This window comes from Plectropomus leopardus, chromosome 8 (genome assembly GCF_026936395.1).
Source record: "Plectropomus leopardus strain MGB_pleo_1.0 chromosome 8, ASM2693639v1, whole genome shotgun sequence".
Lineage (NCBI taxonomy): Eukaryota > Metazoa > Chordata > Actinopteri > Perciformes > Serranidae > Plectropomus > Plectropomus leopardus.
This window is the reverse complement of record NC_142183.1, coordinates 15543092-15561683: the sequence shown is the minus strand read 5'-3', so window position 1 is coordinate 15561683 and position 18592 is coordinate 15543092. Positions and strand designations below refer to the sequence as shown.

The 18592-nt window shown below is 40.7% G+C and overlaps 1 protein-coding gene across 4 annotated transcripts; it reads left to right on the top strand.

The window, feature by feature from the left end:
* The first annotated feature begins 1203 nt into the window (after positions 1-1203).
* Positions 1204-6273, top strand: LOC121948166 (P2Y purinoceptor 4). Of its 4 annotated transcripts, none has more exons than XM_088080960.1 (3): positions 1204-1462; positions 2205-2275; positions 2794-6273. In XM_088080960.1, exon 3 carries the CDS (start codon positions 2844-2846, stop codon positions 3933-3935), a length of 1092 nt encoding a protein of 363 aa, XP_087937086.1. In that variant the 5' UTR covers positions 1204-1462; positions 2205-2275; positions 2794-2843; the 3' UTR covers positions 3936-6273. The 4 variants fall into 4 exon arrangements, with proteins under 4 accessions (XP_087937086.1, XP_042349390.1, XP_087937084.1 ...); XM_042493456.2 differs by having other exon boundaries at positions 1204-1488; XM_088080958.1 differs by lacking the exon at positions 2205-2275.
* The last annotated feature ends 12319 nt before the right edge of the window (positions 6274-18592 follow it).

The following is an 18592-nucleotide window of genomic DNA, read 5'->3' as shown; positions in this document are numbered from 1 at the left end:
ATAAGACAATGGAGTTTGGCTTCCAGTTAACCAGCTTTAGAGTGCTGGTTCTTCATGCAATGGTGCCCCAGGATTTTTTTTTATAGGGGAGGCCAGATGGAGCGACTGAAACCAAAAGCCATAACTTAATTTTAGGCATTCTATTAATCCTTTGAAACTTGAGCAAATTGCTGTCTTGCTTTCTTTCAAAAACACTGGAGGGCAACGAGAAATGTAATAATAAATGGCCCAAAAACTAGCAAGAAATTAAGACATTACAAGAAAATTACTGGAAAATAGGCAAAAAAGAAAAATGTAAAATAAAAAACAAACAAACAAAAAACTAAGAAAATAACCTCAGTAAAGAGCAAAAACTTTTTCATTTCCTTGTCACCTTTTTTTTTTAATTATTATTTTATCATGTTATGTTTTCACTGTGTTTTGAAACACCAGTGTTTCAAAAAAAACAAACAAAAAACTAAGAAAATAACCTCAGTAAAGAGCAAAAACTCTTTTTTCTGTTTAATAATTTTAAGAAAATTGTAAATATACTTTTCTGGACATTGTTGGACAAGTTTTTCATTTCCTTGTCACCTTTTTTTTTAAATTATTATTTTATCATGTTATGTTTTCCCTGTGTTTTGAAACACCAGTGTCATCGTTACATGAGTTATACAATAATACCATTAATGTCATGAAAACACCATAAATTAGACAATAAATAATATCAATAGGGATAACATTTTCCTGTGAACTGTTGAGGAAGAACACAGTACTGATCGTCATAACTGAACACATTTAAGTCCAGATTCATGACATTTAAAAAATACCAAATAGTATAATTGTAGTATCCTACTTATTTCGTCTGTATTTTAGTGTATTCTGTTTTTTTTTTTTACTTTTGCAAAGTGTCTAAGTAGCTTGAAAAGCACTCTATAAATACATTATTATTATTATTATTATTATTATTATTATTATTATTATTATTATTATTATCATTATTATTATAGTTATGACATTTAAAAATACCACATAGCATAACAGGAGTAGCCTACTTCTGTAAGTGTAGAGGTACATGAGAATCTGCTGTAAGGAGAGAAAACACACGTCAGGTAAAAGTATGGAGTATATAGTATGTAAATAAGCTCTGGTAGCAGTTTCACGTGGTCCACTAAATTGAAAGTGACTTTCACACTGAAGACATTTGGGCGGCAGTTTTGTCCACTCAGCAGTGTGACTTCCCATTTGAGCCGTGCAGTTCATGCTCTCCGTGTGTCCTGAGCTCAGTGTCTCTGCAGCGCTGCCATGGACTCCGACAACACTTTCACCGGAAAATAACTTTGTATGCGGCTGATGTCCACGGGCTGGACGGCTCAGAGACGAGGACAGGAGACGGAGAGAGAGGAGCAGCTGCCGGACTTTGGCTGGAAAGTTAGACTACTTCTCTGTAGCACCGGGAGGGATCAGATCAGCCTGACACCAGGTCTGTTTTTCGGGATCCCGGTTGGGGTGAGTAGCCGCAGTGTCACCGATAACTCGGTGCTTGTTTGTGTTCCCGTACTTTCGTCTCGAAGTGGAGGATCATAGTACTCAACAAGCCCAGTGTGTTTAAATAGCCCGCAGTTTTGAAGTAATTGTGCTTTAGTTGCGTATTTGCATTGTATTACTGTTACTTATTACCTCGTCTTCAATGTCGTAAAGTAACTAAGTACATTTACTCAGGTACTTTACTTAGAATTATGAGATACTTTTACCGTACTTATGTAGGCGTATTTAAATTTTATACTACTTTATATTTCTACTCTGCTACTTTCAGAAGCAAATCTCGTACTTTTTACTCAGCATCATTTATTTGAAATCTTTAGCTGTTTTGCAGACTCAGATGAATAATACAATAATATACCAATATTGTTTTTTTTTCTGGGCTGAGTTTATGAGACCGATAACCGATATTTGGATATGCATTTACAATAGAAATGAAAATCTTTCTGTCAAAATGAAAAATTTGGAATATAACAAACTCCAACACAAAACTTTGTTTAAATGCCTTTAGCAAAGGTGTAATCAAAACCAACATTTCCAACATCATATGCAGCCAGTTCCCAGCAGCTTTATAAAGTCAAGTGAACATTTAAATAAAAAAACAAATGAATAAAAATAGCTCCTTGAGGTCTTATAAAGTAAAACTTCCTCCCATGCTGACACTTTCTTTGCATGTATTGCAGACTGTCTTCCCTGGTGTTGGTTGAGTGTAATACGCCCATACTGCCTGGATCTTTTCTTTAGCATTGTGGGGGTAAGTTGGGGCGTGTCTTCCATCTTTATATACAGTCTGTGGTAAAACACAGACCAGAGGCAGAGAGACAGCTGCAGCAGAGCCAAAACTGTGCGCTTTTTGATTAATTAATTTCATAGGCGATTTTTGAAATTAAATGCCGATACAGTTAATCGCCCCCCCGATAATTGGCCAGGATGATAATCTGTCAACCCCTAATCCAAAATATGGGCCTAATTAACAAATAAATTATGGTGTTGAGCTGTTTATATCGACATAAGGAGCATGTCCTCCTCCATGGACTTTGTTCTGTTGTCCTACTAAAGCGCAAAATGGACAAACTAAATACTAGCTCTAGTTAGGGCCTTTAACGTTTTCGTGTCAGCCGTGGTGGTTCTCCTACACGCTTGGCACAAGGGGGAAGTTTCAGCTCTGCAACTTTACCTCTAAATGCCACTAAATCCTTCATACTGGACCTTTAATTCATCTACATGTGCATTTTCTCTGCAAATAATGGATACATTTTCTTCCTTTTGAAGGATTGGTCAACTGCTGGTTTGAAAGTGCAGCACTGAGAAGTTGCATCACTATGGAAACAGTCAACAGCAGCGCCAACACGAACCAGTCATCGGTGTTCATCACAATCTTCAACTCCAGCTGTCGCTTCGATGAGGAGTTTAAATACATCCTGCTGCCTGTTTCCTACAGTCTGGTGTTTGTGGTCGGCTTCGTGCTCAACGCTACAGCTTTGTGGTTGTTCCTGAAGATGCGTCCGTGGAACCCCAGCACGGTGTTCATGTTCCACCTCGCCCTGTCCGACTTCCTGTACGTCCTCTCCCTGCCCACCCTCATCTACTACTACGCCAACCGCAGTCACTGGCCCTTTGGAGTGGCCGCCTGCAAAATCGTGCGCTTCCTCTTCTATGCCAACCTCTACTGCAGCATCCTCTTCCTCACCTGCATCAGTGTGCACCGCTATCTGGGCATCTGCCACCCAATCAAGGCACTGACCCTGGTGAAGTCCCGCCATGCCCACCTGGTGTGCGCCATGGTGTGGGGCGTGGTGACTGTGTGCCTGGTGCCCAACCTCATCTTCGTCACCACCTCCAGGAGGGACAACGACACCCTGTGCCATGACACAACCAGCCAGGAGCAGTTTGAGGAGTACGTGGACTACAGTTCTGTCGTCATGGTGCTCCTATTCGGCATCCCGTTCCTGGTCATCGTGGTGTGTTACTGCTTGATGGCGCGGGCACTATGCAGACCCAGACGGGGAATATCTACCAGCCAGCAGGGCGCTGCTTCACGTCAGAAATCCATCAAGCTCATCATCGTGGTGTTGGTGGTGTTTGCCGTGAGCTTCGTCCCGTTTCACATCACGCGGACGCTCTACTACACCTCCCGCGTGTTGGATCTTAACTGTGAATTCCTCAACATTGTCAACTTTACTTACAAGATCACGAGGCCGCTGGCAAGCATCAACAGCTGTATTGACCCTATTCTGTATTTCCTGGCCGGGGATCACTACCGGTCCAAAATGATGTCCGTTTTGACAGGAAATAGACAGATGACAAGCAGCCAAGCACCTGAACAGGCACAAACACAGCCGAACCGTAACCAAAGCATTGCTCTCATCTATAAGAACCCAGCCCTTAATGCAGGTGGAAATTTTGACAGATAGTATGACGTTTACTGCAGAAAATCTGAAGTATTAAACATGTATCAATGCATGTAGGATTTCTGCTCAAGGTAAAGCTAACATTTCTAATGTCAAATGTAAAAGCATCTGCATATTTTTTTTTTGCACTGAGAGGTTATGAAGAGAATCAGTTTACTGTAACATTTACATACAGTATATGTCTTCACTACATCAAACTTCTGTTATAAGGACTGTGTTTAACAGCCTGTGTGTCACTTCCTCTAGCTTTTATTGAGGTTACTGTGTTTGTAAGATAAAGGTAAAGTGGTAAAGATACTTTACTTTACCTCAGCGTACAGTCTTCTACCACAAAGGGAGTTTTCCACCAAACTTCAGTTGTAATAGACAGTATTTACGTAGCTTTATACTGTTCCTCTTTGTGGGGAAAAATGGGGCCTATGTAGAAGAAAAGGTTTACCTTCATATTATGGAAATGAAAACTGAGATGCTGGCTTTAAGAGTTTGACGCTGGTGGTCAAAGGTGCATTAAAGGGACAGTTCACATGAAAATCAAAAATCTGTATTTTTTCCCTTACCTTCGGTGCTGTTTATCAATCTTGATTGTTTTGGTGTGAGTTGCAGAATGTTGTAAATATAATCATAATAAAAATAATATAATAATGGAACTAGATGACTCTTGGCTTATGGTGCTCAAGGCTAAAAAAAAAACCTGAGAAGTTTTATTTAGGAACTATTTTCTCTCTGCCGAACTACACCCTCAGACTGTATCACTGTGCAGAAGGAAGCGTGCATCTGCTGCTAGCTCGAGACTGTCCTAAAGAATATGAAGACATAGGGCATTTTTTTTCAAGCAGAAATTATGATCCATATTTATGTTTATTGTTATGTTATGTGGCATGTGTTATGTTGTAATAAGTTTTACAGGAGCAAAGAAGGAAATCAGGCAGTATTGTATAAATAGTAAGAAAGCAGGATAATAATTTAGAGTTATTTTAACAACACGGCATGTGATATACATCAGGCTATCTTTGTAGCAAACATATTTATTTGAAACCAAACCGTAATGTTTTGGGTTTTTTTTTTAAACAAAGCAGTTTTGATGTGTAAACCTAACCATGTAGTTTTGGTGCAACAGCAACTCTTTTATAACATCACTTACATCTCTAAATGTCCTTCGTGAGAGCTCTCCTGTCATTCCTTTGTTGGTGAAATATTTAAGAAACAATCCTGTGGATAGTATTCAAAGATATGAACATATGACTGATGTGGTTGTCTGGGCTGGAGGACTTGTTTGTTAGCTCACTGAGCACCAATGAGGTAGTTAGTGTTGCAGCTCAGCCGAAGATTACGCCGTTAATGTTTGCATCTCGTGCTGTCACAAACACAGGCCTCGCGTCTATGAGTAGATGCACACTTCCTCCAGCGCAGTGATACGGTTGGTGCGCGCAGGTCAACAGAGAGACAACAAGGTCTGTGGATTATCTTGAGTAACCAGGTCATGATTTCTGGAAAGGGACATTGCTGCTGAGTTTTTCAAATCATTTTGTTTAATGTTTTGAGCACCACAAGCTGAGTGCCATTCAGTTTCATTATATAAGAGAGAAGGCAGACATCTCTACGACACTCAGCAACTCACACCAAAATAACTGATTAATAGCACTACAGGTAAGAGGAAAAATATTTTTGCTTTTTATTTTGGGGTGAAGTGACCCTTTAAAGTAAATCACAGATTATTCACTCAATGAATTGTAATCAGCTGGACACTCACGGGTCTAAATATTAAAGTTGGTGTCTGACCAAAAATGACAGGTTGGCTATTGTCTCTGAAATGAGGTGATTATGAGGCAATCCTTCCTGTTGTATCAACAATGTCTGCGTGTTACCCAGAAACTGCAGCTACAGCCAGTCTAGCTTCTGATCCCAGCTGTTTTTGTCTTTCAGCTTTCACAGCTGGCTTTTACTCAACTGTGGAGAGAAGTCGAGGGGCCGCTCTGGATGAGACATATCTGTTCAAACCTCCCACGCCTAATTTGAGGGATAAGGGATTTTCCTTTTTACCCTTTTACCTTTGGGATTGATACATGGAATTTTAAGCCCTTTTTTCTACCAGTAATTTAGGCTGAACTCCTTGATGGATTTGCAGGATGTGAAAGCAGTGTTGGAAAGTTTTACTTAATGCTACAGAGCGTGTCACCCTCCACCCTTGTTTTTAATGTAGATGTATAAACCAACGCTGCCACAGATGTATTCATACAGCTCTGTGTCATATCGTTTGCTCGCGATTTTAAATATGAGCACTATCTCTGAAGATGATTTTGTAATTACGGTTTGATGTGTGTCATAAAGTGTTATCTCATGAGCTTTTGGTGTATAGTGTCTGTCATGTATCGTTAGCTGATTATGCAATGAGTGTTTCCTGTCTAGGAGGTGTGAAGTCCGCCACAACCTCATGAAAAGAGCATTGTAAAGTGACGTGAGAATTAAGGGGAACATGAAGGAAACACATCACTTTAGTATACCATATAGCTCATGAAACTCACTCCCCTTACTGTGACCTGAATAGGTAGAGCTGATGAAAAGTGAAAGTCAAGTGTTTGACTCAAACAATAATCAAAATATTGTTCGTTGCAAGTTTAATATTAGTCATACAGAGTGAGAGAGCCCTGCATACGCTGTAGGACATGAACAAAAAAAAAAAAAACTCGCCACAATAGTGAGAAAAAAAAGTAATCTTATCTCCATAAATAAACCATTCAATGGCTCCTTTTTGGATTCGAGCGCTAACTAAATAAACACTATATTGCTGATGAAACAGTTTTTTACATATCCCTTTTTTTGGAGTCAAGGAGGAACAATTAAAAGTCAGCGCTGAACTTCAGCCTGCAATGTTAAAAACCAGACCAAGTCAGAAATCTTAATGCAGTCATTCACTCAGACCTGAATTTCAACACCCACATAAAAACGATTGCAATTTCAGTCTAATAATCAGTCTCACTTTAAGATGATATATCAAGGACTAAAGGACTTCAATGGAAAAACTTAATCTTACTTGGTGTTAGCGTAACAGTCTTTTTACAGGTCCCCCTGAAAAAGTCAATCCAAACGCTGCTACTTGAATTGTCACCAAGACCAAGAAAGTGGATCACATCACTCTGGTCCTGAGGTGCTGTCTCTCAAAGAATTGATTTAAAAATACCACTAATGGTTTATAAAGCACTGGGTGATTCAGGGCTGAAATACTATTTTTCTGCTACATTATGCCATTATATTAGCCTCTGCAACTCTCTGTTCTTTTAAATCAAGGCTGAAGTCTTCTCTGTTTGCCGCGGATTACTCTCAAAAATGATTTATAACTTACACGTCATTGTAACTTTTATTTTTATATATTTTTTTAATTTTTATATCCATCTTATTTTATTCAAGCTTGTTTTTGCTTCCTATTCTTTAGCTCTTTAATGACTGTTTTAATCATCTTTAAATGCTATTTTATTATGTGTTTTCTTTGCACTTGATGTTTATAAATAGAGCAATTTAAACTGTCCCATTGCTAAAATGTGCTCTATAAAAAAACAAAGATCTGCTTGACCTATGATCTAACTATAAATGATGGAAATTAATCTTACAAGTGTTTACAAGTATTCACCAAGAACGCAGCTGTGCACATTTCCCTCTGTGGTGTTATGGATGTATTGCAGTACAGGAAGTGCAGCTCACTCACCTGTGATGTAAGCTCACGAGCGCCTCCCTGTGGTCTCATGTTGACAGGAAGTTGCACTCAGTAGCAGGAGGTCAGGGGAGCTCACCTGCCCAGTTGAGTATGCAAAATAAAAACTGGGTGAAGTTTATGCGGGAAAATGTCCCAAAAATGCAGTTTTTAAGGAACACCATCGTATTTTAAGGTGCTTTTTGCGTATTTTGGTCGTCAGAAGGAGGAGGAAAGCCTGCACGCGCCACAGAAACACGGTAAGATGTTTCAAAACTGCTGAGAAAACGCTCTGTCCAAACGTGACTGTGCAGGGTTTCACATTTTCACCTAAAAACACAAACACGTAGGCTCGTGAACTGGCTTGGCTTTGGTTTTTCTGTCGTTTTAAAACACATTTCTTTAGTTTGGGATCATATGTGACGCAGGTTTCCGGGCTCGCGCAGGTAGGCCGCGGCTCTGCAGGTTATGGCCTTTCAGACCAGGTGTCAACACAGTGCTAACGACGGTTACAATGGACTTTAAAGCTAATAGAAATCACATAGAAACACAGCCACAGCTTAATTTTGCAGTTAAGTGTGTTTACTTTCAGTATAACCCACGTGACGTGCCCGGTGCGCGTAGTGCGTAAGAGATGAATGATATTTCTGGGCAAACTGCATCCTTTCTGTTTGTGCTGTTGGCCTGCTCCTGCTGAAAAGTTTAGCTTGTGTTGAAATTATCCTTGTAGGATGACTGAATCATCACAGCTGAGCTGGATTGCATCTTTTTTCTTATATTAATGTTTTGTGCCAAGGCTGAATGATAATGCCTGACTGTTCATGACCATCAGGCTGAACAGAGTTGATATTGTGGATGTAACTGCTGCATGATGTTAAAAAATGCTTCTGTAGGTGACAACAGATTTGGACATCTTTGTCTCATTCATGCTGTTGGTTCACTTTATGTGCGTGGTTGCTCTTTGGGAGACTTCAGTCAGACCTGTTTTTTGTTTGTTTAATCAATTTTTGATTTGATTAATTGAATTTAAATTATGAGCTCATGCTGAGAGGATATGTTGGTGATTTTCCACCTCAGTGTGCATCTGTCTGTAGTTATGAACACAACTGTGTGCATTTTATGGTCTGATGAGACATTTTATTATGAATCTGTCTCTTGAAATTGCTGTTAGACATGACATAATGCTGTAACTGTCAGAAAGATTTTCTTATAGTGATTTATCTAATCATCAAGTATTGATGTGATAGGCCTAAAATGTAAAGTAATTTAATTTTAGATAGATATATAGATAGATAGATTTAAATACAAGGAAATAAAGAATGGCAAAACAGCATTGGAAACACTGTCAAAAGAGTGTGTGCTAATGGAGGTATTCAAGGTCGACAGTAATTCAAAAGTAAAAACAGTGCACACATAGGCCTAATGATTAATATGTACAATATATAATACAAAGACAAGATAAATATGTGGAAAAATACAAATGCAGATTGTATATAAAGTAGCAGTAGTCCTTTTCAGCTCAGTTATACTACTTGATTTAAACAGAGATGTGCTTTTAGTTTGCTGTTATCCACTTTTAAGATAACGAGGTAACTCATGTTAATTGGCTGTAATATTAATGTTTCTTTATATTAGACTTAAGTTTGGGGGAAGAAATAAGGGTTATGTGTTACCAGGGTCCATCCCACGCCTGTAAGACAACAACGCGGGTGTTTTTCGCCCTTTTGCGTAATTGCTGTAGTTTGTGGAAAAACGCATCAAATGACCGAGTCTGTCATTTTTAGTTTGTATTATACGGGTGAAATGACACTGAGACCCGTTAATGGTAGGTGCATTCATATTTTAATTGTAGGAAGGAGATATTTAAACAGTAACTTAATTCGAAAATTAACTTAATTTGTAAATTTACATACAGGAGGATTAATGCGCATTAAAATGTCATACAAATAATACTCAAGCCAACAACTTATCGAAAACGCTATAAAAAAGGATTAAAATGACGTATTCGATATAGTGATGTTTTAAAGTAGCAACTGGAATAAACCTTAATAACCTATAATCGAATTAAAATGTTAGCCCTTATTGGTCTCTTAAAAACATTTCAACCAGTTGCAATCGGTTTGTTAAAAAAAAAAAAAAAGATTTGATGGGCATATTTGGATCTGTGTGCGTCTCGAGTCTCCAGCTTTACTTCAATAAGTTGCAGCTTTTTTTTCTTCCCTTAATCGACCATCCTGCAGACAACACCACTGAATAAAACACTTGATGTCCTCGGGCAGTGAGGATGTCTGCGCTCAAGGACGCTGTGGATAGCGAGTGCAATCAATGATCGGATTCACGACATTAAGAGGAGAGAAGTTTTTTTTTTTCATTTTTTTATTTTATTCTTATAGAAATATAGAAAAAAACCTGACTATGGAGCACGTTTGAGACTACTTTGAGGAGTCTATTCAGCTCCAGGCATCCATCCTTATTAAACGTGACAGAGTAGTTTCAACTACTTTTGACAAGCTTTCCATCAGCTGAAAGTCCTCTCCTGCAGAAAGACATTTTTTTAATCATTTTCTATTTCAAATACCAAAAAAATCTTTTTTTTTTTTTTAAAAAAGGAAAGAAAAATAAACGAGTAAAAGTAATTGCAAGTGATTGTAGAAGTCTTTAAACATATTTTGAACATTTTAAAACCTCTTGTTAAAGTTGTTAAATCTGAGAGGATGAATGCAGGTTTTCTAATAGAAAAAAATCATCTCACAACCACCTAAACAGAGTAAAGGAAAATGTCATTTTTACTCTTCCATCATCAAAAACATATAAAATGTAACTGCAAGTATGGAAGTATTTTCGCTTTTAATTACGAGGACATATTCCTGTCAGTAAATCTGGAAAAAAAAAAACCCCAAAACACAGCATATTGATTGTGAGATCCACCCACGCCTCTGCCCTAAAGTGATGCATTTGTTGAGCCTTGGAACATTTTTTTCAGTGTTTTTCTCTTGTTTGGCAAATTATAAGGCAGAGACGAGGGATTTCAAGGACGTGTGGACTTCAATTTAATCGAAGAGGCTGAGAGTGGAGTGGAAGAGTGACACACAGAGGAGAGAAGTTCATTATTCTGCTGAAAAGGAAACCAATGGCTTTCACAGTCGCCATGGTAACTGGCCTTTCTTTTGCCGTCAGACCTATGATAAGGTACTTCACAGCATTAAGCACAATTATTGCAAGGTAAAAGGGGAAATATTGCCTTCCAATGCTAATAGATGTTAGATATTGATTGGCATGGTGATTCATATAGAAGTATGCCCCAACTGTTTCACCTGCCTGACTCGCTGCAACCTTTTAATGAAATGTGATGGGGGCTGATGCTGGATGGGCCTTTGTGGCGCCATATGCTTCGGCTGCTCGTGCATCTTTACCTGAATATCAGAATAAACGTGTGACAGCAAGAAGATGAAGACAGGTTCAGTGAGACGAAGTGAGAAAACTACAAAAAACAAGAGTTAGTTGGAAATTTCTTTTGGTCGGGAAAAATCTGAATGGTTTCCAGTAGGGAAACGGGAAAAATCGATACAGCATATTGTGATATTTTTTTGTTTGGCCCTATTGTATCATAACACCAACACATTGTCATCCCAAGTCGTATCGCTGCTTTATCAGCGGACTTCCAAGTCTATATATTACATGCTAGGTATTTTGGATGCACATCAAAAAAGCACAGGGTTAGGTTTAGTCAGAGGTGTCCAGACTTTTTCCAGTGGGAGCCAAACTAGAAAATGTGAAAATACCCCTGGGCCAGTTGCTCCCTGCATCATGTTGGTTATAAAAAAAAAAGTCCCACAAGAGAAAATAACATCAGTTTCATTGCTCAGTGAAAAAGAATTTGCTGTTGACTTTACACACGACACAGCTTATGATTTAATATGTCTGGTTAGACTACTATACTGTAAGCAGGATGATATATTGTGGTATTTTTTAAATCAAATTTTAAAGAAAACTGCCCTAAAGACCACACCTCCATGAGCATACATTTGAAAAGAAAAAATGTATTTTTTTTAATGCAATCAAAACGCTACAATCTGTATTCATTGCAGCTATTCCTGCAACACCCTAGGAATAAGTCGAGGGACAGACATCACAGTTTTGATGTCTAGCATTCGGGGGTTTAAACACGATATATGTAAATTAGTATTTTTTAAAAAAGTGATACAGTATTGATTCTCAAAAACTCTTTATCATGGAACATAAAATTCCGATACTCAAGTATATTTATATTTTTTTACACCCTTTCTTTGCTGTGGACATGTCTGCTACCTCGCAGGAAATGTCTGTTTAGGTTACCGTTTGCTTGTTTGTTGTCTGTTCATGAAAAAACATTATTTCCACCTGCGTAGTTCCTACTTTGGCATGTCTGTGTGATAGTCCCGCCATCGTGAGGTGAGTGATCTGGCTTAAATAACCAATAATGTGTTTAGTATATTTTAAACAACAATCTGAGTACGTAGTTAGGTTAAGAAAAAAAATCATTTGGCTCTACATTCATATGGGAAGCAAACACCGGGCTCCAGGTGAAAGTCCCAGGTTTGTTGGACCCGTACGCCACCCTCCCAGGGAACCTTCCAGCTGTCCAGCTGTGTATCAGATGGCTGTGACAGGTGGCGTTCGGCTGCGTTATGAACATTTACCACCTTTACACGTTTGTCATACTGCCGTGCCAAGTGCCGTCCAGCTGACGAGTGATGCATCATAACACCTCAGAAGGTTTGTCCGTCCATCTTACAAAGTGAAGTGAGTTTTTTGGCGTTGGTGTTTGACAAAGCAGCAGTATCTGACAACTTCAGAAATGAGAATAGGCTTGATACACTGCTGCCAAGTGTTGTTTTTTCATTACATAAATTATTATTGTTACAAAAACAAATAACATTTTTTGGTAGCCTCCTACAATAATACAATTCATTGCGTTTTCAGTCCACTATAAACATTATGCTGCAATATTAATGACTTAAGTGAGATGAAAAAAAATGTAAATTTTGTCTCTTTCAAAGTTCTTTTTTATAAATCACAGTATATTTTATCACAATACTCAGCATATCCAGCACGTTTAAGAAGATGATTGTGACAGAAGTATGCTTATAGTATTGAATCATGTCGCTTTTGGTGATTCCCACCCTCAGTTTCCAGCTCTGTTGTTGCGAAATGTCTCATAACATAAATACTGAATCACCCGCTGCTTCCCATCATTAGCATGTCATTCTGTTGTCGAGTGACCCTGCTCGCACTCTCACACAATGGCGGGTCGGCCTTGGCAGCAGTGAGGTCAGCGCCAAGCACAAGCCCAGGCCATGGGGGGTGGTTGGTTGGTGGCAGCCTGCTTAGTTGGTGAGAGGATGGAGGATTAGCATAGAGGAAAGCATGGGAGCTGCCGTGTGTGTGTGTGAGGTGGAGGGATAGGGTGGTGGGGGGCAAATTGTTTTAACCCCTATTACAGCAACTGCATGGCGCTTCTCTTATCTAGGCCGCTGCAGCCACTCATTAATATTCTGTACATATGGCAGTGCTTTCTGTATCATTGTCTATTAATGGGAGGGATAATCGCTCATTCAATTATCAGGCAGTCAGCAAAAGACCAACGGTGCCTGCGCACCCCTGGTTCACACAGTGGCACAGCCCAAAACAGAGGTGTGCCAGTGAGAAGGTGAGAGCGATAGCAGGGATTACAACATATTAGCTTCTTTAATAAATCGGGCGGCGGTGAAGTAATGTGAAGCAAATGGGGATCTGTTGGCAAACAAGAAACATGCCTGAACTTTGCAGCAACAAAGCAGAGGAGGGCTTCTTCCTGTTCAACCTAAATGCCTCTCGCACGCATCACGGCTCCATGTGGCAGTTTCAGAGACGCTTTTAAAGATTTAAGCGACTTCTTTGTGGCGTTGACCTGTGGTCGGAAAAGGGCTGCGTGATAGACTCTGACGGCGGCGCTGAATAAAGCTTGACCCCTGATGTCTGCAGACCAAAGATCTGTGAAAGTGATCAAATGTAGCCTTCATCCCTGTTGATCTGTGCTTTGTGGCCCCGGGACCCCACGCTGTCTGTCTCCCTGCTGCCGAGGCCACGGCCTGGATATGAGGGGGTTACTGATGATAGTGTGACCTCTGTCCGCTTTGACCTGAGGAGACCTTGTTGAGTCAACACGAGCACACGAGAGGAGGGAAAGAGGGAGAGTTGGAATAAGGTTGTTGAGTGAGTTTCGTGGGCCAGGAGATTGGGAGTGCAGAGCTGTTGCAAGCGGGGGTGTTTTGGGGGAGTGTGAAAAAGATAGGAGGTGAAATGTTAACAAAATCTTATAAAAATCCGCAGTTTGATAAATTTTCGCATTTTGAATGAACCGAAGGCGGCTGTGGTTGTGGAGGGGCCTTTGTTGGAGGTCCCATTTTCTCTGGCAGAGCAGCACGCTCACAGGGTCAGCGAAGTTACGAAAGTAATTAAAGCTTGGTGATTCACTGCCTGCTGCAGAGAAAAGAAAGCAAGCTGTCATTCTGATTTAGAAAAATAAATTACAATTTTAATAATGGGGGAGGATGGGGGTGCGAGAACGTCTAGAGCCTCGGAGGGTTGGGGGGAGGCGGGGGTGGGCATGTTGGGTGGGAGGAGGGGTCGAGGGGGTTGCTGGCTGCCTACTTATCAATAGTTGCAATTTTTTTTGAAACCGCATCGGTAGTACATTGCGAGAGCACAAGTGCCCTTAAAAAAAGAAAACCCTGGAACATTAACATACTGATTTCATGCGCATGGCAAAGGGCCTGAGCCAATATCAGAGAGGACTCAGCAGTCCTATTGTCTGCTGGGACTCTGGTCCCCTCTGATATGAAAATTCAATTATTTTATAACTAGATCTGGCGCTGCGTTTTGACTGTCGACGGTAGCGCCTTGCCAGCTGCATCAGTGTGGGGGACCAGAGGCTCCTGATAGCGAGAGGGAGGCCTTTCAGACATTGACATGTTTTTGGGGGACAAGATTGCCTAAATGTGTTGCATTTAAGGACTGAAAGTTAATCTAATGCACCACCATTATCTCACTCAGGTAATTCCAATACCATCCTCAATCTATGTTTACGCTCATGCACGCTCCCACATACTCGCACAGCCATTCATTCTTCAGCACTTTGAATCTGATTCCCAGGCTTTCTGCATCCAAACAGGTAATGTATTTATTTATTTTTCCGCGGCGCATATTCTCAGGGAGCCAGAAACTATATAAAATAGAAGTTGTTTTCTGAGTGACATCAGCAGTTTCTGGGGTGTAATTCTGGAGGAAGACATACCCAATATAAAATGCTACTCAGTGTCAGAAATCTTTATTTAAAAAGAAACAGTTTTCCAAGTACTTTCATACTTTTGCATTGCAGGGTTCAAATAGTATATACATACAATAGTTATATACTGCTACAGTGTGGAACAAGGAAACTTTTCCCCCAATTTTTTTTATTTTTGTAGAAATATCTGTGTCTGAAACAAGAAAAAAACACTCTTTAAACTTGTTTTATTGTAATATATTTTTAGAATTGCCTCCGCATTAATGTCACATTCATACAAACACCCAAACTTTTAGGTGCGATCCACACAGACACACAAGCTGCCCTATTTTCCACGTTTATAGGACAAATCCTTTCATTACCTCCGCGGCTCATTGTGAGCGTTCTGAGGGGGGTCTGTTAAGATTAGGGAACAGGAAGCAGCCCCCTGGTTTGGCCCTCTCTACTCAGACCCCTCTGTGTTGTGCTTATTAACCCAGCCTGGGAGAAGACGTACCTGCCTCCCCTCATTAGGCCGCTGTGGAGTACGCGCTCAGCCCGCAGAAGAATGGAACATTAATTAGTATTCTCTGCAGGGGGAACTGCCATTAGCACTTAATTAGCAGTAAGAGTACCATTCAGCCGGGCGGCCAGTTAGTGTCTAACACAATATGTTCTGTGTCTTTTCCCTGTGTGTCATGGTAAAACGCGCATGAAAGACCTTGTTGTTGGTGCATGCATATGTGTCGAGCAGTGCTGCATATATATTTTTTTATACGTTTCTTTTTTCCCCTCAGCTTATCAGAGCAAAGATGTCACATGTTGTCTTTATTTCTGCAGAATTTTTGCCCGAGCTCTAAAATCTGGTCTCGGGGCGCAGTGTGCTCCCATGTCAGCACGCCTCTGTCTCTATAAGATTCAGCTCTGTGTGCTGCCCTCTCGCTGCTGTTGACCTCCATGAGGGCAAACGCTGTATTCCCATCTGCCCGCGCGGCTCAGCCCGGGGTGCTAAAGTGGCCGATTAGGGGATTGAGGTCAACTTTTCCCATTGGTCTCAGGGAAGTTCCTTTGATTTGCTGAGTAGGCATTCTTCTCTCTTTTCTCTGTGTTCTCTGTCCAGCACCGTCACCGCAGAGGAGGACAAGGGAGGCTGTTAACCCACCTCAGTCCACTCCTCGGGCCTCACTGGTCCTCGTTCTTTACCCCCCCCCCTCCTCCTCCTCCTCCTCCTCCTCATCCCTCCAACTACAGCTTTTTGAATGCAGACGGTGGCGGTGGTACCTTTCACTTCCCGAAATCTGAGAGGCGGAGAGCTGTCATTTGCCAATTTGGCCTGAATGGGGCGGACAGCGGATTGAATGTCGTTTTCCCACCAGGCTGCGCCATCTAGAGCAGCAGGGGAGGGAGGGGGACACAGGGAGCGGGGTGTAATGCTAGAGTAAAATTAGAGCTTTGATGGCAGCTAATAGTGTGTGATGGGTGGCGCTGACGTGGATTTCCAGTAAAGACGCCACAGGTTTCCTCTCTCTCTCTCTCTCTCTCTCTCTCTCTGCCTCTCTCCATCCTGCAGCCAGGCTCTGACACACCTATAAGATTATGCGGGCCCGGCCTTCTTTCTCAGAGCTGTAATTTCTCTCTGCTCAGAGTAATTATACATCTCCAACTCCGAGCCTGCCTATGTCAAAGGGCCAGACTGGTCCTGTTTCATCTCACTCTCACACTTACATTTTTTACACACACACACACAAACACACACACACACACACACACACACACACACACACACACACACACACACAAAAATGCACGCACAGATCCGCTTTTGAGCAAGTGAGGACACTGCAGAACAAAAGTCTTGTTGCCGAAGTCCTCCACTTTAACTTAGTGTTTGAAACTGTGGGTATTAGTGTTGACACAGCATAGTATCACAATTTTTTCATGTGGCAGTATTGTAATGATACTTTTTATAATGTAAATTAATAATGTTGCAAATACAAATGAAACTTCTGGGAAAATACTAAAATTGATTGCTTTTTCTGCTATAAAAGTTATTAAAGTTATTAAGTAACTGGGAGTGCAAAAAATGCCGTCTCATTTCTGCATTTTAGGAGTCATTCCTGCAGCATTCAACAATCCTTTATGACCATATCCATAATTTTTCATCAAAAGTGTCAACTCATTTTGTGTGAAAGAGAACGTCGACCGCTATAAATACTTTTTCAAATATTGAGTTTAAATATAGTCATAAGACGAGAACATTTTTTGCAATTTTTATTATTTACTTTCACATACAGCATCAGAACATTTTGGAACATTGAGTTAACACTACAGAATAACTAATCATCCACAACTTTAATTATTGATTCATCTTTTGAGTAATTTGCTCCAGCATGTCACGAGTGAAGATTAGCATGTTTTTTTCCTGTAGCAATTATTGCAAATTAAAACCCTGTGGGTGCTATATCTGTTTGTCACCCTTTGTTGCATCAGTTGCAGCGCTTGTAGGTTTATTGCAGCTTTAGATTGATCAGCAGGCAGGTCATAAAAAATACCTGTTGTTGGTCTAAGGAGATTTTTATATTGGGCCTCAGAATATGCAGTAGCTTAGTGCCCTTTTTGTTCTTTAAGAGTAAGATACTTGTCAGTATTGTGATACATTACTAATGAGATGGATTTGTGCTGTGCTGGATAGGAAGGGTCTCAGGTATTGCAGCTGTTTCCTTCAGGGGGTTTAAATCATTAGTCACTCGGGCCCCCTCTCACACCCTGCTTCCCACTGTGAGACACGAGGATCCACGAAACACAACACTGGGAGCCGCCTCAGGGCTACCAGACACACACACGCACACACGCACACGCACTACATTAGATGTTTTGATAGCTTCTGAGGCACGAGCGGCACTGTGATGCTCTGACATATGGAAGCTTAAAGGCTCCTTAAATATCCATATCAATCTGCTCGCCTGTCAGCTTGACAATGACGGAAACAGAACACCATTTACAGCGTCAGGCATCGTCTTCGTCTGTGCAGCATTAGAGAAATAGATGGAAGACATTCCTCTGGACGTTGGCCGAGCACAGAGAGCGAATTATAGTGACTTTGTGACTGGTTGTGATATTTAACTGCTCGGTCTAAATGTTTGACACATGCGTTGTCAGGTTTGTTTTGTAGCGACTCTGTTGAGGGTTATATGTGGTTAGAGCTTCCTTGTTTGGTTCAAGAGTCAGAAATATAATATCCTGTTTTAAAACAGATCTGATTGCTCTGATTTCATTGTTCTGCTTTTTCTTGGTAATGCGTATATGCTTGTGGCCGTGCGAGCCGATTGTCCTCTTCCTGCTGCACAGAAAGCATTGTACTCTGCTCTCTCGGGATGGGAGATGTTTTGTTTTTTGAGCTCTTTCACACCAGCTCTCCCTCTTTTTTTTTTTTTTTTTTTTTTTGACACAATAGCCCTCTCTCCTCTCACCCAGCGTGGCAACCCTTTCAAACGGGAAGCTCCAGGTCAGTTTCCCTTGCCAAGTTTTGCAGCCTGCCATGTTGTCTATTCTGCTCAGCTATTTAAAAAATGTTGAATATCAACAATGGCTTTCACTGGTGCATTGTCAACTTTTGTATGAAGCAATCTTGGCTGAATGAGATGGGTCCCAGTGCAGGGAGAGCTCAGCTGCAGTGTGCACTACCACACC